Source organism: Cyrtonyx montezumae, unplaced genomic scaffold (assembly GCF_038088225.1).
Source record: "Cyrtonyx montezumae isolate F1298 unplaced genomic scaffold, pur_monq_1.0 scaffold_12, whole genome shotgun sequence".
Classification (NCBI taxonomy): domain Eukaryota; kingdom Metazoa; phylum Chordata; class Aves; order Galliformes; family Odontophoridae; genus Cyrtonyx; species Cyrtonyx montezumae.
The window spans coordinates 20,995,530-21,020,111 of record NW_027071848.1 but is presented as its reverse complement, the minus strand read 5'-3'; the positions used below and the strand labels follow the sequence as shown (position 1 = coordinate 21,020,111).

The 24,582-nt window shown below is 41.0% G+C and overlaps 1 protein-coding gene across 2 annotated transcripts; it reads left to right on the top strand.

Annotated features, from left to right (window-relative positions):
* Window positions 1–46: 46 nt before the first annotated feature.
* Window positions 47–20,671, top strand: ALG5 (ALG5 dolichyl-phosphate beta-glucosyltransferase). Of its 2 annotated transcripts, XM_065730244.1 has the most exons (10): window positions 48–171; window positions 651–822; window positions 2,034–2,080; window positions 2,723–2,791; window positions 4,270–4,362; window positions 5,810–5,923; window positions 7,939–7,998; window positions 10,241–10,392; window positions 19,036–19,121; window positions 20,295–20,671. In XM_065730244.1, exons 1-10 carry the CDS (start codon window positions 88–90, stop codon window positions 20,405–20,407), a joined length of 990 nt encoding a protein of 329 aa, XP_065586316.1. In that variant the 5' UTR covers window positions 48–87; the 3' UTR covers window positions 20,408–20,671. The 2 variants fall into 2 exon arrangements, with proteins under 2 accessions (XP_065586317.1, XP_065586316.1); XM_065730245.1 differs by lacking the exon at window positions 7,939–7,998 and having other exon boundaries at window positions 47–171.
* Window positions 20,672–24,582: the final 3,911 nt, after the last annotated feature.

Below are 24,582 nucleotides of genomic sequence, written 5' to 3'. Positions count from 1 at the left end.
CAGCGCGCGCAGGCGGCACAGCACTGCGGGGCGGGGAAACGGCCGCTTCCGCACCGCTGCCGACGCGGCTCCTGTGGCCGCCGCGCTATGGCGCTGCATCTGTCCCTGCCTCTGTCCCTACCCGAGGTCGGCGCGGTGCTGGCGGCAATGGCCGTGCTCCTCCTGCTCCTGGTGAGAGCCGCGGGGTGAGGGCCCGGCCCTGCGCGGGCTAAGGGTCCCTCTAGCAGCGGCTGTGCTGTGTGGGGGACGGGGAAAGCCCGGCTCGGTGGGTGCAGCTGGGGCGCGTTCCGGTTGTGGAGGATGAAGTATGGCGAGGGAGCAGAGGCGCGGATCGCTGGGAGGAGGCGAGGCGAGGCGAGCGTTGGGCTGCCAAGCTGGGTGGAGGCAGCTGGGAGTGCTGTGTGGCCGGGGCAGCTGAAGCCTCTCATGTCACTCACAGAGTTGTAGGAATTGCAAGGGTCTGCTGTGATTCAGTGAGGTTGGACTACATGACCCCTCCAACTCTGTGGTAAAATCCTGTGCTGTTGATCCATCTTGTCCCCGAAATGCCTTTGCTTGCCACTTGTAGCACATTCAGCAGCTACGTAAACCTTTAACAAGATAGGTAAACAAAGCTCGAGCGTTTTCTCTTTTCTTCTTTTTCATCACAGGTTTGTGTGATCGCTCACGTTACCGCAGTAAAAATGCCCACCCTTCACCGACACGCAGAAGAAAAATACTTCCTTAGTGCTGCAGGCAGGAAGGAACCTGTGCCGAGCATCCACGACCTTCCTAGCAAGGAGCTGTCTGTTGTTGTGCCTTCATACAATGAGGAAGAACGGTGTAAGATTTTCCTTGTTTTGAGGAAAAAGAAGTCAATTCTATCTGCTCTTACTGTGGTAACGCAGAGGTTGCCTTATGCCAGCTGTAGTCTTTAGCAGGCCAGAGTGTGGTTCCGTACCTAATTTGCAGAAAGCAGTCCAACATTTTTGAATTTCAAAACTAAGATATTGTGTAATTTGATTTCTTTTGCTAAAAATAGCATGGTGCACTTGTAGCAGTCTGCTTGGTTTTAATACAATGCACAAGAAAGCTGCTTATTGTCCTGAGGCAGGACGTAGAAAAAGACTTGTAAAATTGATTTCAGACCCTCCCATTCTCTAAGCAACAGCTGCAATTTCAGACAGGCAGGAAAAGAGTGATCTCCTGGTCTAATTCTGCCGTTTGGTGTTTGCCATAATTATGAGGACAAAATACTAAAAAGTGAGTTCTTTCCCATCTGTTAGAAATCATTAAACTCTAGAGCTGCACTTGGTGTTGATGTGCTAGCTGACGTTTATTCCTCTTCTTGGTGAGTGACAGTAGCGAGCTGTTCAGGATTCCATTAGGAGACATGGACACGAGGTATACCTGACCCTTTCTAGAGAAGAGTGCATTTCTCAGTCCTGGTTCTCCATACATACTTCCAGTAAGCAAGGCCTTAACACGTTCCGTGTGCTTTTCACTTAGTTGTCTCTCTGGAAACAGAATAATCACTTGTAGCAAAGGCAGCAGTGAGCCTGAGTGTTTGTCTAACCAGCAGATAAATAAATCGGTGCCTGCTCTTCAGCTGATGCATCATGGCCAACAGCCTTAATAAGAGAGGACATGGTACTAACTGCCATTGGGAACTTCTCTTGGTCTCTGTCACCTTGCTTGAACAGAAGTCAGTGCTGATTTACAAGGTCCATCTTGAAGAATGTCATTTTTTTTAATACTTCTTAAATAATTACCTAATTCAAAATGCTGTGTTCGTTCTTATCTTTAAAGTAAATGTTTTTATGTTGTCATGCATGTATGATTTTTTTTTTCCATTTCCTTTTTTGCATTCAAACAGGACAGGGCTTTGAATTGCAGGTCCTAAACGTGTTCACTGAAGCTAGTGTAGTATGAATGAGGCAATTTGCTTGTCTTACCCTTCTTGTAGTTGGCAGCTTGCTTGTGCAGATGCTTTCTGGTGCCTTCGGTGTTTAGCCTGTTATAATCTACTAAATTCATCTTTTTTTTCCCTCTAGTACCTCTTATGATGGATGAAGCTTTGGATTATCTAGAAAAAAGACAGGTATTTTAATTTTGCATTCAAAATGCATTATCTTTCTATGAGTTATGTGTAAGAAGTATGTGCTCTTATTAACTTTGTTATTTTGGTGTATGTTAAAGCAGTATAACTTCCTCTTGGAAGTAAAACATTTGTCTTATCAGTTCAGTTACTTCTGGATAGAGTGCTGTAAGGCATTTTTTCTTAATTAAATTGAATGTGCGTGTTATCTCTCCAAGACAGAGATGAGGATGAACAATCTATTTAGCTTTATAAACTATAAGTTGGTCCCAACCAGTTTTTAAACATTTGTTCTTCCTTAGGGTTGGTTGGTTGGGTTGAGAAGTGCACTTGGTGTTTTGTTTTGTCTGTTTTAGCAGTAATATTTCTTCGAATTTTCATCTTTTTATAAATTAAATTGATTGTTCAGTTCTGCATTGTAGTTGAGGAAAAACATGACAACCAGTCTAATGAAGAGGCATCAAATATGGCAAAGTTATTTCAATAAACCTACTGCATTAGCAAATTTACTACATCGTTTTGGATCCTGACTGCACACATGGATGAGTTGAAAAGTGCCAGAGATAAAGAATGCTGATGTTTGAAAGGCCTACTGCTTACTTCAGAAATGGCATGCAGTGCATTATTTCTGTTTTTATTTTTTAGAAACGAGACCCTTCCTTCACTTATGAAGTCATAGTAGTTAATGATGGTAGTAAAGATCAAACCACGGAGGTAAGGAAGTAATCAGAGGTACTTTGTACTTGTGAAATATGTGTTTTGGCACTTGAAATTCTTGATTCAAATTCATATTTCTAAATGTTTTCTGTTATTGTCCTACACGCATTACGAATATCACATAAACATAAGCATACACATATACTAGCATTTGAAATATGATTATTCTTAATTGGCTGATGTGTCAGATGTTTTTCCACAGCTGAAATTCTGAAAGTTCTAATCCTAGCTTCAATGAGCAGCAATGCAAAGTGATGGGAATGTGATCTTGAGGAAGCATAGGAAGCCTTGTAAAATACCCGATTCGTACTGTGATGGACAGGACAGCTGACAGTTGGTGATCTCTCTGCCTTATCTTTAATGGTATCATTGAAAATCATTTAAAAATCCCAATGCCAGTAGCATTGTTTTCCAAATAGTTCTATGTTCTTCTTCAGTGGATGTTGACTTGTGGCAACTGTTAGAAAAGATGAGAGAAAAATCATAGAATCACAAAGTTGGAAAGGACCTGCAGGATCATCTAGTCCAACCATCCACCCATGGCCATTGCTACCACAAGCACTAAACCATATCTTGTAGCTTCTCATCTGGAGGCCTCTTGAACACTGCCAGGGATGACAACTCCAGCACCTCCCTGGGCAGGCCATTCCAGTGCCTGACAACGCTCTGAGAGAAAAAGTTTTTCCTTCTGTTCAGTCTAAATCTCCTATGGTACAATTTGTGGCCATTTCCTCAGGTCCTGTTTGTTGCCTGGGAGAAGAGGCCAATCTGCTCCTCATCACAGCCTCCCTTCAGGTTGTTGTAGAGTGCAGTGAGGTGTCCCCTGACTCCTCCAGACTAAACAGTCCCAGCTCCCTCAGTTGCTCCTTGTAAGACTTGTGCTCCAGACCCCTCACCAGTTTTGTTGCCCTTCTCTGAACACGCTCCAGGGCCTCAATGTCCTTCTTGTAGTGAGGGGCCCAAAACTGAACACAGTACTCGAGGCCTCAATTGCCTCACCAGTGCTGAGTACAGGGGGATGATCACCTCCCTGCTCCTGCATCACTGAATTTTTGTTTAAGAGCACAGAGCAGCGAGACAAGTGAGAAGTAGGCAAAGACAAGCAAGAAATAGGTAGCAGGTAGAAAATTATTTTTCTTTTATTAAATGATAGTATAAAAGGTCTGAAACAGTGTGGTGTAAATTATATTAGGACTGTGAGTCTTCTGGTCTCGAGTGGATGGGGTTTAGAATTGCTTGGCAGGATATCCTGTGCTTCCTGAATATGACTGCCTCCTTCAGACTTCTTGTGTTGACTGTGAACCACTTATTTTTCCAAACAGACTCCAGCAAACACTGGCAGTGTATTTATTGAGACTGAAGTGTTTGTAGCTTTGTGTTATTAAATGACAAAAAGGAAAGGGTGAGCAATTGTAAACTTCTACCTTGAGCCTTTTTGTCTGTTTTATGCCTTTTTTTTTTTGTATGTCCATCAGGTTGCAATGAAGTACTGTGAGAAATATGGAAGTGACAAAGTGCGAGTGCTCTCTTTGGTAAAAAATCGAGGGAAAGGAGGAGCAGTCAGGATGGTAATTTATACTTTCATCTCCTCTGTCTGAACTACCTGTGCCCAAACATGCAGGGAATAGAGCTGTGCTGATACACGTTTTGAATTCAATATAGTAACAAAATGGCTACCAGAAAACTGAATACAGATTCCATGAACTAAAGCAAAAACTCTTGACTAAATTGATTTATTTTAGATCCTGGAAATGAGGTTTTATTCCTGGGAAAGTTGGTGACAAAGAATTATTTTTATATCAAAATTCAAAAGATTAAAAAAGAAAAGATTGGCTTGACGTTCATGTTCTTGTTCAGCTCAGGCACAACTTTGCAGTTTGAAGAAGAACAACCTCACAGATAAAAGGTTTTGTAGAGGAAACACAAACTTTGCAAATATTGTTTTTCAGCTCATCACTTTTTTATTAAAAAAGAAAAAAGTACAACAAAGTTTGTACTTTAAACCCACTGCTTATCCCCCTTATTTCACAGTAGGACAGACAGAATTTATGCTTTCACATATCTATTGCACATAGATATTGTTATAAAATCACCATATCCTTAAACATTAAATAGCTGTTACACGATTGGGGGGAATGTTTTTTACCTAGGTAGGATAGATGATACTGTACTCTTATGGAAAAAGGTGGTGGCATTAGTGATCTGTCAGAGCATTTATGAGCCTAATGGGAAACTGTACAATGTGAAGTTAGTTATGATTCCAAAAATACTTTATACATGCATACTATGTATGTCAGTTTTAAGCTGTATCTTTAGTATGTCCAGTTGTTGTTTTTATTTTTTTTAGGGGACACTAGTGTTTTATATCAACAAATGGAGGAAGCGTGATGTTGAGTCATTGAATTTTTGTAAGGGATGTTATTTCTTAGCTATTCCAGAAGCAGGCTGATGGTGTACGTGATACAGTTTTGCACTTCAGAGTATAAAGTGGGGTCCTTTCATTCAGTGCCACATGCTCAGTTATGATTTGGCAAACACTCTGCTATTTGTTTTCTTGCCCTTCAATAATCATCAAAGATCTCATTGCCAAGAACGTGGTAAAGCAAGCTATGAAACCTGATGTTTTGCAGTGATACTGTGACTTAAGATCTTTTGTTTCTCAAAACTGGTTTAGGATTATCTCTTGAATTCTCTTGGAAATATGTTAGAAAACATAGCACTGCATCCTCCTTCCCATAGCTCAAATGACACAAGAAAGCTGTCCAATACAGTGGTAACCACTAACGAGTGCTTTGTTCTCCCACACATAGCTGCCTGTGGCCAACGTCTCTCACCATTTTAGTTGTAAGGCTTTTAGTCTGTAACCTGTGGATAGGGATCCTTAAGGTCCCATGTTAATCTACTGAGGGTCATTATGGATGATGTGCAGTGTGTGAAGTTTCTGGATGTTGTTACAGTATGAATACAAACACTGCATTGGAAGGTGTAGATTCTAATTGACTGTTGTGATTGCAGGGTGTTCTTAGTTCTCGGGGGAAAAAAATTCTCATGGCTGATGCAGATGGAGCTACAAAATTTGCAGACATTGAAAAAGTGGAAGAAGGTCTAAAAAATCTCCAGCCGTGGCCTGTGAGTATAAATTCTGGTTGTTTCTTCTCAGTTCAATACAAATGCATACAGATTGATTTTAATTATTTTTTTTATAAACTTTGAGTTGTTTGAAGTCCAGACGAAGTTCTAGGTGTGAAAACATGCTTTGAAGTTGTGAGAGTGGGCTGTGAGGTGGTAGCTTCCGTGGAGCTCTCACCTCCTTTGTGTTCACTGTGCCTATGGAAAATGCAGCACGTAGTGTTCTACTCATCATTCTTCCTATGAAGTTGTTGCAGTCACTATAATTAGCATGTGTTCCCTATTCACTTGAAAAATAACCTTTTTTGCTTAGTAACTGCAGTATTTTATTCTTATCTGATGTCATCTTGTATAGCTAAGGATGCATCTTAGTTTCACCCTACTTTTTAACTCTTTTCTCAGAGTTAGTGTAATGACAGTATAAGGAGGAACTTTTATTGTAAATATAAATTCAAACGAATTGTGGAACAAGATCTCCTCCTTGGATAATCATTATCTTTTCGTCATCTGAAAGAACCGAGTTCTGTTTTCGTTAGCCCAATGCTTTACCCAGAGCAGAGGTAGGTCTGACGAGGCTCCTGAAAGCTCAAGTGATGGCCAGCCTTCCAGGGGGAGCTGCCGCTGTCGCTCTGTGTAAGCATGCAGGGGCCGCCTGGTGGCAGTGTTTCCCTCACTCTCCAGCGCAGCGGCTGCCGGATCCCCAGCATCCATCCCACACTCAAATACATCAGGTTTTAGGGGTTTGGTAGGAGTCGTCCGAGAATAAATTTAAGTATTCTATTTTGATTACCTCTTTTGATGTGATTTGAGATGATGTTTGTGAGCGATACCATGGTATTTAATTTATTGAATATGCATCGATGGGACAAATACTGTTATTCTTTTCACGATGCAACATTTAAGGGAAAACATATAACTTTAGGTGCCTTGTAATGCTAACTGCTTATCTGTGCTGTTCACTACGATTCATAGGATGGTTTCAGTTGAAAGGGACCTTTAAGATCACCTAGCTCCAACTCCTTGCTGTAGGCAGGGACCTCTAGACCTCACAGCCCCATCCAGCCTGGCCTTGAATGCTTCAGGAAGAGGGAATCCACAGCTTCTCTAGCCAACCACAGTAAAGAATTTCTTCCTAACGTCTGTTCTGAATTTACCCTCTTCCAGTTTAAATCCATTTCCCTTAGTCCTGTCCCTACATGCCCTCATAAGAAGTCCCTCTCTAGCTTTCCTGTAGGCCCCCTTCAGGCACTGGAAGGCTGCTATAAGGTCCCCCTAGAGCCTCCACTTTTCTAGGCTGATGAGCCCTGGCTCCCTCAGCCTGTCCCTATAGGGGAGGTGCTCCAGCCCTCTGATCATCTTTGTGGTCCTCCTCTGGAGCCACTCCAACAGCTCCATGTCCTCCTTGTGTTGGGGGCTCAGAGCTGTTTTCAGTACTGCAGGTGGGGTCTCACTAGAGCAGAATAGGGGGCAGAATCACCTCCCTTGACCTGCTGGTCACACTTCTCTTGATGCAGCCCAGGGTACTGTTGGCTCTCTGGGCTGCAAGAGCACACTGCCAGCTCATGTTGAATCTTTCATCAACCAGCACACCCAAATCCTTCTCCTCACGGCTCCTTTCAAGCTATTCACTGCACAACCTGTATCTGTTCTTGAGATTGCCCCAACCCAGGTGTAGAACCTTGCCTATTTATTGTATGTGTATTTCAGAGGAACAATGTACATTAAATTGCCTATAGATATTAGGTGTGAATAAACTGCAGCAATTTGTAAGCACCATATACAAAGTGTATTAGTCTTTAGATGATCTGTTAACTGTAGAAGATATTTATTTTAACCCAGGAATCCAGCAGTAGATGAATTGTAGCTACAGAAATCATAGAAGTGTATGGCTTTGAAGTTTTTATTGTACATTCTAATCACTCTTAAAGGTTTCATATAGAGTCTTGACAGAAGATTCCAGTGATTCAGAAAATGTTAGTTTAACTAATAAGCCTTTAATGTGTATTCTTGTGCAGAACCAGATGGCTATTTCCTGTGGTTCTAGAGCTCATCTGGAAAAGGACTCAATAGCAAAGGTTTGTTTCCCTTTCTGCTCTATACTAATACTCTAATACACTAATACTTCATTTGATTCTGCTATACAGATTTTGCAGTTAAATAAACATCTGTAAAAGAATGGGAGTTTAAAAAATAAGAAATGCTGCGAGTGCATCTTACACTCCATCACATTACAAAGGACGTGTTCTGTATTTCAAATGCCACCAACTTTGAGCTGGTTTCAGTTAGTGTTCCAGTTGAAGGATTTCATTTTCCTAGTTGAGAGCATCTTAGAAGCCCAGTGTTAAATTCCTGACAGTTAATAGCTAGTGGCAGCTTAGGTTTGCTGTTATTAGGAGGTAAGGTTTTGGACACGGTCGGTAGAAGTTAACATTTTGTGACTGCTGAGTTAAAACTTCTACAGGAGTTGTCTCTGTGCAAGTGCACATCTTCTGCCAGTACCAGGACTGCAGTGGGAGGTGACCGATGAGCTCATTTTTATTGATTCTCTTCCAGTGCAGGAGCTTGTTGATCTACAAATCTTGAGACCTGTTCAAAGAGAGTTAGGGATAATTAGCAATAAGCTGTTTGAAGGGTGTCTTAATCAGTGGGAAAGTACTGTAATTTTTCTGTATTACTCATAGTGAAATTTTTGAGTTTTGAGCACACAGATGGGTACTGTTCACTATGTGGCTCTTGTAAAATAAACAGTGCTGCATAGGCACAGTCTTATCTTGCATCTGGTGTTCTGATGTCTTGGCAGACACTAGTTGACAAAGTGCAGGCATGGAGCTTGTATTGCAACAGACACGTTGCTGGACTGATTTTTTCAGCATGGTTGGATGTGTTTGTCGTTTTGAATGTTCTCAAGAGTGAGCTTTTTTTAGTACTTGAAAATATGATGATACATATACACAAATTATCACATGGTTACAGAAGTGCAAAAGAAGTTACAATGGTAATGTTGAGCCACTGGTAGACATTCAGGTTTTTTTCTTCTGGTTTATCAGATGGTATTGGAACAGTTCACTGGGAAGAGTTCCTATAAATACTTGTGGGTATATGTTAACATCCTCAAACAAAAAAGAAACCAAAAACATAATTTTCAGAAATAAGGATAAATCTTTGACTCAGAATCCAGGTTCTTGTGTGACTGAGTACACCATTTACTGTTACTTGTTAGTTGTACAACCAGTGAGTCCTGGAGGTGCTGTAACATTGTCTCCATAAAGCTAGGTGTACACCACACTGCCCACAGAAATCCTTGGTGCTGTGTTGAGGCATGGAGTATACATACATTTTCTTCAGTGCATTCGTGTTTCTCGCCATCTCTGAAGGATCTTACTGGGTGCAAAATACAATCATACTGTTTGCAGGATGAGCATATTCCATCTTTGCTTTCCCTTTCTGCCTGTATTTCTTACTTTTTGGTGGTGCAGTGTTACTGAGTGGCAGTCACACACAAGTTGTGTTCCCTGTCACACAGTAACTCACCTTCACCAGGAAGGTGAGGAATCCCCACCAGATCCACCATTAAGCTGGGGTCAGAGTGCTTTTCTGAAAGCTGTGAATTTCCTTAAGCCAAAGACTGTTACATAATAAGCTGAACATCATCTCATTTTGCAATCAAGGTTTGAAATTATTTGCTTTAAGGCATCTCTTATCACCCAGAGATGTTTAATGGTTAAACTGCTGTCTCTGAAGGATTTTTGCATGGTAGTCAGCTTGTGGTCTAAGATACAGTCATCTTAAATTCAGCTTAATTCACCGAATTCAGGAGTGAGTTCAGAAGTGATGAATCTGAGTTACAGTTGTTTAGGAGCTGTCTCAAATGCAAGACTGGAAGTGATCTCTGCAAACACAGAATCACCCTCTGAGTTCCACTGACAAACATATCCGAATGACATGATGTCAAGAGCACAAATGTAACCGAAGAGCAGGTGGGGAGAATCACAGACTGTCACACTCATGGGTTGAAATCCAGGTTTGGGCTTCTGCTGCACTTAATATGGCACTGTCCAGAATGAAAAGCTGCCATGGATTAGGGAAAGCAGCAACAAGAATGGGGACTTATGATTAGGTTACATACAAAGACATGAGTTTTGCTGGCAGGCCCTTCCTTTTCTGCTGTAATTTCTGTAACAACTGAAAAGCTCTGTATTGTTTGTTGCACCAAAGAAAAAATAGTTCATGCATTTTGAAAGCTGTCAAGAAACAGGGTTCTTGTGCTGTGTTCATCATCTAAAGGAAACCATCTAACTTCTCTCCTGTTGTTCACAGCGCTCTTACTTTCGAACTCTTCTCATGTACGGCTTCCATTTCCTTGTGTGGTTTCTCTGTGTCCAGAAGATCAGGGACACGCAGTGTGGATTTAAACTTTTAACCAGAGAAGCTGCTTTAAGGACGTTCTCAACCCTCCATGTAGAACGCTGGTAAATTTTCTTTGTTGCTTTTTTTTCTTGATTAATCTGATTTTGGAAAAGCAGTTTCAGCATTGCAGCTTCTATGAAATGTGATGTCTGTGGATGACTCCTAACTGTCCAGTTCCTTAGTGTATTTTAGTACTACTTGTAAAGCAAATTAGTTTTCTTGTTATGGTAAAATATCTTGGTATTTGCTAGGAATTCTGTTTCATTTTGAAGATGTCCTCATTAATTTAAGATGCTAGAAAATGATGCATAGTTGTTGAGTTACTTAGGACTGTTTTTCTTACTGAAGAGAGTAATGGTCATTACTGCTGTTGTGGCTGAAACACTTTTTCCATGTAAATACTACAGATTTTCCAAATTTCCTATGCTACAGCTATTGCTGAAAAGGATGGTGACATTTCCAAACTTAATTATTATCAAATCTTTTCAAACTATTCTGTTCATCCAAGAAAATCTCACAGAGTACTGCTTACAGCTAGAGAGGAAGATTACTGGATGTGTTCCCTACAAAAATGTGTGTAGTGTCACAGTCCTAGTCAAATCCATCCCATCTGCTGTTAGGCTGAGCTTTAGTAGCAGTAATCAAACCATGTCACTCCTCAAGAGTGGAGTTGCAAAGGTAGTGTTTGGGCTCACAGATCTGATGTGTAACGTGTAGCTTCTGTTAAACTGAATCTGGAACTGTGGGCTTCTAGTACTGACAGAATCACTTTCCTGGCTGAGTAGATTTCTTATTTCCAGATAGAGAAAACTACAGCTGAGCCAGAAGTGTGATTTGTGCTGCTACCTCCAAAGCCAAAATTGATCTGTAAAATGGTGTATATTTCATTGTCAGGAGTTCTGTAAATGCATGGCGTGCATCTCAAAATTTTCTAATTTAACTTGACTTTTTAAATGTTTTGAGGAAGAATATTGAAAGAAGTAAGGACAATCAACTTAATCTGAGAAATCTCAGTCATCAATTTTAATATGTTTTAAATTGAAGATTTTGAATATAATGGTACTTACTGGTCAGACACATGTAAAACATTCAGCTTTTTTTATACATATATGTAAAGAAAAAAGCTCTACTTCTTGTTCTCCTGCTTGTTGCTTTGTTTCTAGAAAATACAAAAGAGTAAAAATGATTGTGCTGTACATTGTCATCTGTATCTCACCATATAGGAGTAGAGGCAGTGATAAAGGGCTATTGCTCATTTATTTTGTTAATAATTCTATTGCTAGTGAGTATCACTTCAGGCCTCAGTATGCTAAGTCACTGTGCTTTTATGTGGTGCTTAAAGTAAGCCTTCTATACTTGCTTGTAGATTATTTACAACAACCCATAAACTAATCCAGTTAGTGTTTTCCTTTTTGTCTGAAACTTACTGGTGAGCAATGACAGATGTTTGTTTTGTTAGTCAAAAAAACCCAATTCAAATTCTTCCATAGAACAGCTCTTTAGATACTTCCAAGTCACAAATTTGCCAAAAGTAATAGTCCTTTTTTATTACTATTATTTTTAATTATCTGCCAAAGCAGGCAATATACTGTTTGCTTCTTTCCTCATCTGTCTTTCAGGCGTTCCCTGTGCTTTCCTCCCTTTATTTTCATATCTATTGACTGATTTCAAGCAAATCTGACAGAACAGCAGAGAATTCAGGACGGAAAGCTTTGCCACTTCGCAGCTGAAATTCAACTTGTGCAAATGGAAGCTAATGCTTCAGTGCACAGAACAGATTACTGTACCCTTTCCAGTTAGTATTTGCAAGATCTGGAAATAGACTGGGAGACCAGGAGGATTATCGTGGGGGGAAAGTGAGTATGTTAAAGGAATGGTATTTCTAAGTGAAATATCTGTGGTGTACAGGCAGTTGGGATAGCTGCAGTAGGAACTGACACGGAGAGATCAGCCACTTATCTTACAGAACCACATACTGGATTTCTTTGTATTTAATAGTATATCAGAAATAGTCCAGTAATATAAACTCCTTTTTTAAAATAAAGCTGGTCCCTGATACATTTCTCTTGCATTACTTGTTTGTAAAAAAAAAAAAAAAAAAAAAAAAAAAAAAAAAAGAGAAAATATGCTTAGACATTGTGGAATGGAGGTTCTGTATGTCATGAGTATGGATCTGTTAGAAGAAGAAATAAATAGCCCCCTTTTTCATCTGCCTGTTAAAATCAGTATTCATATTATTGTACAGTATCCTGAACAAATCACCTCACTCTTCCTGAGACCATCTGCAGGGGATTGGAGAGAAACCACTACCTTCATATTGGAGAGGAGCCTCTGAAATGGAGCTTTATTGCCATCACTGCACTGGTGTCACTTGACATCTGAAGAAATTATTTGATACTTTGTGAGTCTTAAAATCCCATTAGTCAAGTATTGAAATAAGAATTGAATTCAGATTGGTCAGTGATGGGACAGTCTAGTAATAATGGGGAACGTGCAGCAAACAAGCAGCATTTAATAGAGCTGTGGCCATCTGGGAACCAGCAGCATGGTCATTGAGTCTGTCGTGGACTCCCCTGTTGCTCAGCCAGTGTTGTGAGCTGTCAAGAGAGCAAATAGAGGTTCTGTAGAAGCCTTGACATCCTTCCTGCACAAGTTTTGTCGGGCTCTGGTTTCTTGAGGTGCTACAGAGTTGAGTGAATTTGTATGTGAAAATATGATTTCATTCTGTGGTTCTAGAGAGAGTGGTGAGGTGCCCAGACAGGCTGTGGATGCTCTGACCCTGGAGGTGTTCAAGACCAGGTTGGATGGGGCCCTGGGCATCCTGGTCTAGTACCAGATCTGGAGGTTGGTGGCCCTGCCTGTGGTAGGAAGATTAGAAACTGATGATCCTTGGGGTCCCTTCCACCCCAAACCATTCTGTGATACCATGTAGTCTAAGCACTGGTATATATTTACTCTTGATGTTTATATAAGATGCATATAAAATTGGTTATCTGGTAATCCCTGTCCTGAATTCTTAAGTTTATTATTCAGAATATAAATATACACACACAAAGGATAAGATTTCCTTCCATCACATCTACAGTGTATCTACTTGTCATTGTGGGCGACAGAAGAAGGGATAATTTCAGGATTTAATTCATTTCATCCTGATACAGTGCTCTAATGTATGCCAAGTGAAGCATGGCCAGCAAGTGCTCATTTCCTGCCATCAGCTGCAGAGAAACTCTGGACAACTTGTACAGGAATTATCTCCACTGTAGATGGCTGAGGTTCAGCAGGGTACATTCCACTCAGTGTAGTAATATGTAGGAAAAAAATATGTCAGTTGCTTGTTGCATCTGAAGGATAAAACCATTCAGTAAAAACCATTCAGTCCACAAACCCAGAGCTGTATCCACAGCAGCTCAGTTTCTGGTCCATATAGGCAATGTCAGCGTTCTTCATAGACTAAAAGCCAGGACAGTTCTTCCCTTTTGCTAAAGGAATTCGGAAGTGGCTGTACAGCAGACAGCACGAGTGTTGAATTAGCACTGAATTGCAAGAGGCTGCACTGAAGTGCTGGGTGTTGTCAAGTGCAGAGCAGTACGTACCCAGTAAACAACATGGGCTTTGTCTGCGTGTCACTCAGCAGGATGACAGCATGCCTCACTTCAGCAGTGTTAGAAGCACAGTGGCTTTCTTGCAAGCTAAACACCTCATGTTGTGGCTGTAGATACATCCACGTAAGCATCATAGCTATCCTGCTGCTAGGTCAGAGAGAACGAAACACTGCTGAGTCACTCACGCTGTTATCAGAGAGACCACAATTAAATGCTCATGCCTTTTTCACTATTTCACTAGCCTATAAATGGAGCCTTGAGTTCCCATGTTTGCTTTGTAGACTAAGGTGGGAGTGAGAGCAATGGGATGTGGCATCGAGAGCTTCTTTTACATGATCTTTTTGGCAGCTTCTGAAATTTAAATACAAGGAAATTATTCGATTTCTGCTGTAGTACAAATGAAGAAGTAGTTGCTCAGACCTCCAGGTTTTTCTGCTTTCATTATGCTGCTTCTACAAAACTGAAACCACGCTCCTCGCTATGCTGTGTTTGATTTCTAGATGCTTATTTTTAGTAAATCTTAAAAGAAATACACAGGAAAAGATACTGTCCTGTCTTTATGGCGATGAGAATCATGCAATAGTTTTTCAAGAGAGGCCGAGCTACTTCCTGGGATATTTTGTTATGCTAAAGTTTAGAAAGCATTCCTAAAATTAATAGGTAGTGGATATTGTTTATATTTTTGATACTAAAAGTCATGCTTGTATCCTAAGCAAGTTTTTCTTTTTCCACTCATGTTCTTATTTACTTTTTGGTGTGACTGTTCCTCAGAACTGGCTGTATATACGTGAGCAAAACCCAAACATTCTTCAAATTTACTTTCTACATAGCAAAGTTTTGACATTAGTTTGAAATAAGAGCAACCTTTTGAATAGAGAGCATATGCTTCATGTTTAATGTTCTGAATCTGATTACACCACTAATCTGTTTTTCAGAAATGGATGGAGCACGTTTTTTAAATTAAGACTTAAAAGAAAATTAAAAGAGGTATTTTATAAAACATAATAGGGGCAGTTGGAATTGCTCACTTTCAGACCCTAGAAGAAGCTCTGTTTCTGCATCCAGTCTTGACCTGGGGAAGTGTAATTCTTATGTTAAATGGTAACGCACAGGAAGAAAATCGGATTGCCCAGCTGACAGAATTTTCCTATGCAAAATTGGATTGGTTATTATCTTTTCTTTCTTACTACAGAAAAATCATAACAATTGTTTCCTGACAGAATAATTATTTCCTCACCCAGAAGAACTGGAGGTGGCAGCAGTCACTTTTCTACCCGGAATAGGGATAAAATGAGTAGGAATTCAAAGCATAATTCTTTCCCTGGCTTGATTGACAGTTTGTAAAGCAGCAATTTGTAATGATATTAAGCAACTTAGCAGATCATTGATTAGATAGATTGGTTAGCTTAAAATGTTTATAGAGTAAAATTGATAGAACAAATTGTATTATTTTAGTCTATAAAAATTGCCTTGTGCACTGAACAAGCCATTTGTTTCACATTTAAAACTCACAAGTCTGGTATAAAAGGCATCATATGATTGTTTCTTCTGCCTGTCACTGAGCTGTAAGTGTGAGTCTCTAAAAATCAGAAAAATAAGTAACTATTGCTTAGATAAACAGATAAATATTTGTTACAGGGACATTTTCCACTGCTTTGGCACAGTCAACCAACACAAGCAGTGGAATGGATTGTTTTATCCTGTTTTTATGCGTGACAAGTAGAATTGTTTATGAACTTCTAATCAACACAAAAATATTTTGCTGTTAAAACTATCTCTGTTTTGTCTTGTAGAAGTAAAATATCCTGCTCCTGGCAGGTGCATGTGGGCTTTCAGAAGCCTCCTTACAGCTGGAGCTAGACACCATATTTCATACTTTGGCCACTGAAAGTTATGTCTGCTCTCCTAAGAGTTTACTGCAACAACAGATCATCAAAGAGACATTACAAATCCCAGTTCTAGTGGTATAACAGAAGGCCAGATTTTGGTGTGTGATACATTTAATATTAGACCAGCGAGGAAGAGCCTAACAGCAATTTCAAAATAAATGTTAAATTCTCAGGGTTGTTTGCTCCAAAAGTAATGTCTCATATTTGTTTCCATGGAAACTACACCAAAGAGTAGAAAAACACTGTTTGATAGAGAAAACTCTCAGCTACAGAAGCTTATTTTTCAACATAGTCACCACCATTACATTTTCACCTGCAGTGAACAAGAGCCCACATGCAACCTGCTGTCACCACTGCTGAAACACAGCACGCACCACCTCACTGTGGTCACATCCACTGTTTGGTCTCCACAGGAGTTGAACAAGTGTCGATGAATGTCGGTGGGTGCCATGTTTTCCACGTGAAGGAATTCAGTGACACTCCTTTTCTTCAGACCCACTGCTATGCCAGAAGCCATCCTGTCAGGCTGCCCCTCTGCTTCCGTCTGTCACGCAGCAACGAAATATAATGTGGTTAATGTTGGGAAGGTTCAGTTTCTACCACCCCGCTACCAACGTCCGCCTCTGAAGTTGTGGGATGACATAATAAAGTGGGAGGCATTACTTTCGGAGCAGCCCTTTTAGAAGCTGCAACACGTTCAGTTTGAAAGGGATTTCATTTCAGTTGAACACCTTTCATCGTGGTGTTACGTAGTCACAACTCGTAACTTAGACAAAAGCACTTAGAGTAGGTAGAGCCACATGGAAAGGTTTCCCAGTGTTGTATACTGCATGCTTGTATTAATTAACACATAATGGAGCTGCTAGTAGAAATAGATGGGCAAACTTCACACCGTGTGTTTCTGGATGTCTGAGCTGAGGTACTTAAATTAGAGGCTGATGTTCCTACATGATCAAGGCAGCGTTAAGCTTTTCTAGGAGCTTGTTCAAGCTAGAGCCACGCTTAGGTACTGTGAGTGCATTCCCTGCCCGGAGGCTCTTACTTCCACCACTCTGAAGTATATGGTGTGAATAATACCCTGCAATTCCTGACAGTGCTTCTGTCACACGGTAACTAGTTGCAAATGGCTGACGTGCTGCTTCATGTCAGAATGCATGTATTGCATTCACCAACTCATCCACCAGTGTTGCTTTGATCTCTGCAGTTGGCTCCAGCTAAAATACCCACGCTTCCATCCTGTACCACCTGGATGTGGTGCTCTGCAGCACGAGGGTCATGTTATCGTGTATTGAATACACTGCAAGCTGTGTTCCCTGATTAAATACTCTAGCATGCATTGAAGTGCATGAAAGGTGGTGGCAAGCAGAGGAAGAGCTGTACCCAAACAGTGTACACAGAAGTCGTTCTCCTTCCAGCCTTGAATGACACTTTGTATTTCAGGTTATGTTCACTGTTGCTGTAATGGCAATCCCATGTAGCAGTATTTTCAGCCTGATTCACTCCCATCCTTTCAGTCTTTTCCTTTGAGCACAGTAGTTCTCCAAAACTATTTAACGTCGCTGTGCTCCGATGTATATGGCTGACATTCGGGTAATTGGTTGTCCATAGGAATTGTTGCAAATTCACTGGGCTAATACTTTATGGAGTAATATTTTTAGAGCAGTTCATATGGTATAATTCATCAGACAATTATTCTGTCTCTTAAGTTTTTTAGTCAGTTGAGTAGTAAATATTACAAAATTAGATTTACTGGTAATACACATGACTCATAAACATTCAGAGGTGAACACGTGGGGTTTTTTTTGGCTTACTAATGTAAAATGTCAGCAAAATGTCAAATAATACAATTTCAGTAAGAGAGCATGGCATAATTAATAAAATAATATTCAGCCCTAATTTAAAGAAAACGGCAAAGTGGCAAGGCTGCTTGGCTCACAATAAGTTGACTGAGGGAAAAAAAAAACAACCTATGTTAATTTATTCCTGTAACTGTTTTCATGGCAATTAAAAGGCCTGTGTCCTAATCAAAATCACATTTACAGACCAGTTCTAAGTTCTCTAAACAAAGCAACCGTGGTCTCTGCTGATGACTTCTGTTCATGCCCCCACTTAATGCCGTGCAGCTCTGTCACACACACGTGCAGTGCAAGGCCAGGTTGATGAGGGCTGACCTCACCTTCAGGCCAGTGTGCTGCAGTCTGCACTTCCATGGCACATACACGTATGTGTCACACCTGAGTAAATATTTTAAAGTCTCTTCTATTGTTGGGCTCATCAGTGGTACGAGGAAGTGGTGTCCGGATGTGGCTGGCCACCACCTTACGTGTGCATTTTTCTTGCTCTTGATCTTCTTTGTGTCCCACAGCTGTGGTGTCAGATGGGGCTACTAATAGCTTGAATTCAAGCAGCACTAGAAGCATGAAGTAATAATGCTGGGGTTTTTGGGGGTTTTTTTGTCTGTTTTTTTGTTTTTGTCTTTGTTTGTTTGTTTGTTTTTGTGGCATACATTTTCTCCAATGGGAACAGGTTTTTTTCAATTAAAAAAATTTGTTTTGGAGTTAGCAGTGTCAGTGTCAATAGCAGCTACCAGTAGTTTCCTATACTGATTTCCACATAAGCATTCCAAACTGTACTTGCCAAAGCATTTTTATAAGACCAGAACCCGTGGTGCCTTGGTTCATAGGGCCCAACTATGTGTTCACTTGCAAGAAAGAAATGCACAACTTTCTATGCAGAGAACAGAGAGAATTAAAGTGTGTTTTGGACAAACTGGGTGGGGAGCAACTGACTTAATAAGGGTAGGATCTCTTCCCCAGTTCATTTTGCTGCACTGCTAGCAAAGAAGCCCAGTCACAGGAGGATTTGGGTGAAAAACCATCACTGGGCTTTGTAGGCTGACCTTGCCCATTTGACTCCTTGGTCTTCCAAATGTTCCAAATCATGATTGTGACAGAATGGAAAGTGAGCAGTGGTCTGCACACAGCATGACATACACCTTCAGCAACAGAATGCAGTGAAGTGCTGTTATCTGTATGTTGGCTGTTTTCTTAGTCATTCAGTCAGGAAATGTAATTTTCCTTTTGTATGCATTGTATCTGTAGAGAATTGGTATTAACTTCATAACTGAATACTGTCCTCTCTTAAATTAACAGTGCCACCACCTTCCTTCTGGAAATAAATACCACTGAATTTGCTATTTGCTGTTCTACTGCAGGGCGTTTGATGTGGAACTCCTTTATATAGCTCAGCACTTGGGAATACCTATAGCAGAAGTTGCTGTCAACTGGACTGAAATTGAAGGTAAGGAAGCACTTTGTTCTCTGTTAAGATTCCTTAAGTATCAGTCCAGAATGAAATTGCTGAGGATCTTTTGGAAGTGAATCATGTTTTACCCAATTTGGATAGCACACAGCCTTCTTTCTATACAACTTCAGAATTCCGTGTCCTTGCCAGATTCTGTCATGGCATGGTAATGCATGCACGGGGAGAGCGGGTGGATGGACAGCAGGGGAGAGAAACTCTCACTGGAGACAAAGTAGATAGTTATACTGCTGGGACAAAGCACATCCTCGTGCTATAATGTGTTAATAAAAATATTGCTCATGTGAAACGCTATGCAGAAAGCCTGACTGTCATTTTTTTATCAATTTGGATCTGTTTTTCTGTATCTTTCCTTCCAAAATTCTCATCTCACCTATCAGGCCCATCTGTAGAGCACCCTCTGTTAAGATTTGGTTTGATACTTTGAGACATGTACAGAGGTGCTAGAAAGAAGAACTCCATACATGTACGAAGAGGTACTGCTTGTTTCTGCTCGCTTGCTTCCCTCCTATCACATCCAGTTCCTTCCTTTGAACCTGAATCTTTTCTCCTCAGCACAGCCCTGAACTACAAAATGTGTGATGAGCTGTGGTGGTGATAAGGGATGCAGGCAAGCAGAGAACGTCCTAGGCCAACTTCACTATAAAAGAGTGCAGTTCTTTTTCAGTGTAGTTCCAGGTGTATTGCACCTCCCACAAACGTTAGCAGAGATGAAAGAGGAATTAGTTTTATGCTGTGTATTCTGTACATTGCCTAAATATCAGCGTGCTCACATTATTGCTGTAAGAGAGCAGGAGGTGATCCTCTTCTACAAAGCCACTCAGAAATCCTTTACTCAACCATTGGTGTCCGGGTTCCTATTGACTTGAATAAAGCCCTGCTGCAGAGCAGTCAGTGTACCCTGTGGCATACACTGGATTGCTGTGCTGCTTCTAAACTGTATCTCCCTGCTCACGATATAATGTGATTACTGCAAGGCGATACATTTTTAATATGTATTTTCACAGTATTTGTACTATTTCTTCATTAAAGTCCATGTTGTGGGGCTGAACGTGCTGAGAATGCAGAGGTTCACCACTAGTAAAAGTATATTTTGCCATTCCTCATCTTTTCTAACAGTGCCCTTCCGATTTTCTCCTTCATTAATCACAGGTTCTAAGTTAGTTCCCTTTTGGAGCTGGCTGCAGATGGGCAGGGATCTTCTTTTTATACGACTGCGATATATGACTGGTGCCTGGCAGCTCGAAACAAGAAAATGTAATTAGCTTATTTACATTTTCCAAATGTATTATTATACTTAATGGAACATGAGAACAGTTTCAATCAAGTGGAATGGTGTTGAAAGCTGAGGTAATTCTTCATTGCTCCTGCTGTATGTTTCATTTTTGCAGCTTGTACGTGTTTTGTAAGATTCTCAACAGGGAATCTGTACAATGTTCTGTAAAGAGAAAGAATTTCCAAAGATTTTCTTGTCCGGTTGTCGAGGGTTTTTTTATGAAGCAGTTGCTTTGCCGTGTCGTATAAGCTCACTCCCACTTTTCTCTGTAGTATCTGGAAACATATATATATGTCCGTATGGCAACTGGAATGATCGATCTTGATTTGCACCAATGCGTATTCAGATTCAATGTTATGGGAAACACAGTGGGTTTTGCTGATTTATAAAAGCAGTGTTTGTAAGGCTGTTCTAAGAGCTTTCAGTAGGCTCTTGACATTCCAAATGTTCTAAAGCTGTCTGAAGCTAAAACAGTTTGTCTGAGATCAAACTGCAGATCGCCTCCAGACTGCAGAAGCTCCAAGAGAAAGCGCATTTCATTTTCAGCCGTTGTCATTTATAAATGCTTTGTTCATACGTACTAATTAATACTGCATGCTCAAGGCTAGGAGTCCTTGGCACCTCCGAATCTGCAGTGAAAAGAGGATGGAAAAGTAACGCAGAGATACAGAAATGAGACCCCGTGCACACTCGGGGGCTGCGGTTAGCCGTGCCAATGTGGAGCTCTCACTCTTGGAATTGCGATCAGAGGGGAAGGAAAGGACCTTGAGCCTTTCTTACAATGCCATGCCTTATTACAGTGCACAACTCTAGTGCTGTCAGAACAGTTGTGGACTGCCAACAAACGAAGCCAAATACGAATATGAACAGATTTCAAGAACGAAGGGTCTATGGTTGTACTTTCACATGCTTTTCAACTGATGATTTTTCTTATTCCTTCTGCAGCGGTATACTGCAATATTGAGTTTTGCTTCTGTAAGGGTTACCTCAGTTTTCTGTATAATAAACTGTTGCAATAAATTCTCAAAAAGATATTTGATTTTGCAGATTTTATTCTCCTGTCTATTCCTCATGTATCTCTCATCCTGCAGAATCAGTCACGTGATTCCTTGCTGAAGTAAAACACCAGCTTCTTGGTTTTGCTGAAAGAGATTGCCCTGATCAAACCTGGATAATTGGAGCTCTGGCTGTGATTAATTCGGCTTGCTAGCCAGCCCTCAAATGCAGATTCCTAAATTTTTCCTCATGTCTTACCTTAAAATTGAATTCATTTGATATCTAACCAAAACAGTTCATCTTTTTCAAACTATGAGACCTAGGTCATGCATTGTTTTCTGTACAATCACTGAAAGTCTGGTGAGCTCTTCTTTAAGAAATTCTGCTTTTATATTGGATATCAGAGCTTGGAAAGGGGTGTGCTGAGTTTTTTACTTAATTTATATATTTTTTCAATTTTTTTTTTTTAATTTTCTAGAAAGATTGTATCAAACCTTGCAGGTAAGAGTCTCCAGTAAGTCTCTGTATTGATCTGTCTCCTTTATCAACTGCGCGTAGGTCATTCCAGCAAAAAAAAACCTCTTCCACCTCAGAGATGCAGAGGTAAGGCTGGATTTACCATTTCTGAGCTGCTGGGGATTGGATCCTGGAATTTGTTGGCAGGAAATTCTCTTCTGAGGTGAATAGGGATTTCCTGAGTGAATTTGAGGCACGGATAAAGGTCGCTACATGTCTAAGTGGTGCAGGATCTGTTCTGTGACTCCGAGGTCTGTACACAGCACGGGTCACAGCCGTACGCCCGTGTCCTCCCAGCTGCATTTCAGAGCAGGTTTGCTGTGTCCACGCTGAATGTTGGAGGTGGTCCTGAGCCTGCACTCACTGCCAAAGTGGGCCTGAAGAGCATGCTGACAGGCATAGGCAGCTGTGGGACACCTGGCACAGGTAGGTTACTTGTACAGGTGTAGCCTGACACATTCCCTTGCAGAGAGGATAAAGTTTAAATGGAATGCAAAAAAAAATAATAATAAACTGGGACAAAAAGAGCATGGGGAGAAGCTGGGAAGGAGGCTGATCTGGGGCTGAGATGGGAAGGCAGTGAGTGAAATGGGAGACAGGGCACCGAGACTGCATGAGGAATGGGGTGGAACAGCACTGGACTCAGCAAAAAAATACAAGAGCAAGGGAATGGCTAAGAAGACAGATCAATTAGGGATGGAAAAAGAAACACTGCTAATGAGGGAAGGGGAAGCTGACGGGGCTCACTAAGCCAAGTCCTCCACAAGAATAAGGTTTAGACAAAAATGGCATGGTTTAAAGCAAGTTGGGACTGTGGATACGGCGATATTCAGAGCCTGGGCTGGAACCCAGGATCCCTTTTAAAGTGTTTCTCGGTTGTTATTTAACCTTCACAAAATCCTTTGGCAAATCATATCTCATCTTTCTGTGCCAGTCCTTAACTGGCTGCCAGTATCAGTTATGCTTCCAGCCCTGGTCGCTGCAGTCTGCTCCAGTTCTGAACAGCATTAAGGAGCAATGGAATCTTTAACAAAGATGCAGGAGTCTGCACAAACCAGGCTTCAGTACAAGATGACTTTTCCGAACAAGAAATCCAGGTATGAAGAACACAGGAAACAAAAGGAGCCTTTCTGACATTTTCCCATGTTGTGTATATGTGCTACGGGAGGAAATATTTGCTTGAATAAGGACAGCTTTTCCTGTAGCCGTATTTCTAGCACTTTGGATTGATCTGAGAATTAATAAGTTGTGTGGCAAAGGCGACTTGGTTGACTGACTTGTTTATAAATTGGAAGCTTGGATAGCGTGTTCATGAGACAGTGATAAAAGAGGGGCAGTGTACTCTCCTTCATCAGCTTAAGGTTATGGCAACACAGGCAGATGGTTCTTTTTCCCTCTTGGTGAAATGCTCAGTGCATTCAAGGGGGTGTTTAGGGAATCCAAGCCCACAGTTCTTAAAATGGTGAAAGGATTGCCAAACCATACTGAAAGCCATTTCAAGGGGGTGTGTGGACAGTTCAGTGATGTATATGTGGCAATATCTCTATCTTCCAGCAGATCAGACTTGAAAAAATTGAGTTCCAAGTTTGCTATAGCATCTTCTGGGGTTGAAGCACAAGAGCTGCTTTACTAGTAGTACTTTGTGTGCATTGTTCTCAGAACAGTTTCCCACACTTGTTGAAGCAAGTGCTTCGAGCTTTCTTTGCTGCCTCTCCATTGGTGAAGCAGAGGCAGCAAAGGATACGTACTTTAGCTGAGAATGGATGGCTTTGCTGCAGAGCTGGAGTGAACGGGGAGAGCTACAGGTAGTAATGTCTTGAGGCTGCTTCAGATTCATCAGTGACAGTACTTAATGTTTTACAGTGTTAATACCCATTAGCAACACTCAACAACTCAACAGGGCTGCCATACTCTGTGCTCAGAAGTCTCCCGGGTAGCGTCTTCAACTCCTTGTATTTGCAGATGATGAAAGAAGCACCATCACGGGTGAGCAGAGCTCCACCAGGCAGAGGCCTCTAACAGAAGATTAAACTCATGGTTGGCTTTAGGCTTTTGCTCAGTTACCAGCGTTCCTCTAACTGCATGTTGGGCAGCGATGCACAAACATCACAGTCTTGTATGGAACCCAACAAGGAGCACATTCGATTAGCAAAAAGTGCCTTTACACTACAAAAATAGTGCATAGGAGCTTGTCCACGGTAAAATTTACTGTGTATGAGGAACTTCAAGAGATCCTACAGACCGTGGCTTATCCAGATCCATTCACTGCAGAGCAAAGATTTTGAACGCTGATTTCAGTTTGGGTCAGAAGTCCACTTGTGTCTTGAGAGCCACATCAGTACGTAATGATGTATTCATAACTTAATCCATGTACTTACTGGAGACAAAGGGAAGCACAATGGCAAGTATGGACTGAAAACTATCAAGCAAATAAAAAGGATAAGAAGATGTTTTGAGATACACAATGACTATGACCTTTTCACATGAGATGGCCACGTGCAAGAGACCCAACTTTCAGCATCTGACAGTTCTAACACCCAAGCAAGCAGCAGTCTGACACCAAAACATTTTACACAAACCAAAGAGTTTTATAGAAATGTCAGACACGGACTGAAGGGAAACGTAATCAATTTGCTTGAAACTGTCAGAGTC

Excerpts from the sequence above, each read along its gene's own strand:
- ALG5 (XM_065730244.1), top strand. The coding sequence starts at position 88 with ATGGCGCTGCATCTGTCCCTGCCTCTGTCCCTACCCGAGGTCGGCGCG. Across the intron at positions 823-2,033 it reads ATACAATGAGGAAGAACGGT|TACCTCTTATGATGGATGAA; the intron begins GTAAGATTTTCC and ends TTTTCCCTCTAG. Across the intron at positions 10,393-19,035 it reads ACCCTCCATGTAGAACGCTG|GGCGTTTGATGTGGAACTCC; the intron begins GTAAATTTTCTT and ends GTTCTACTGCAG.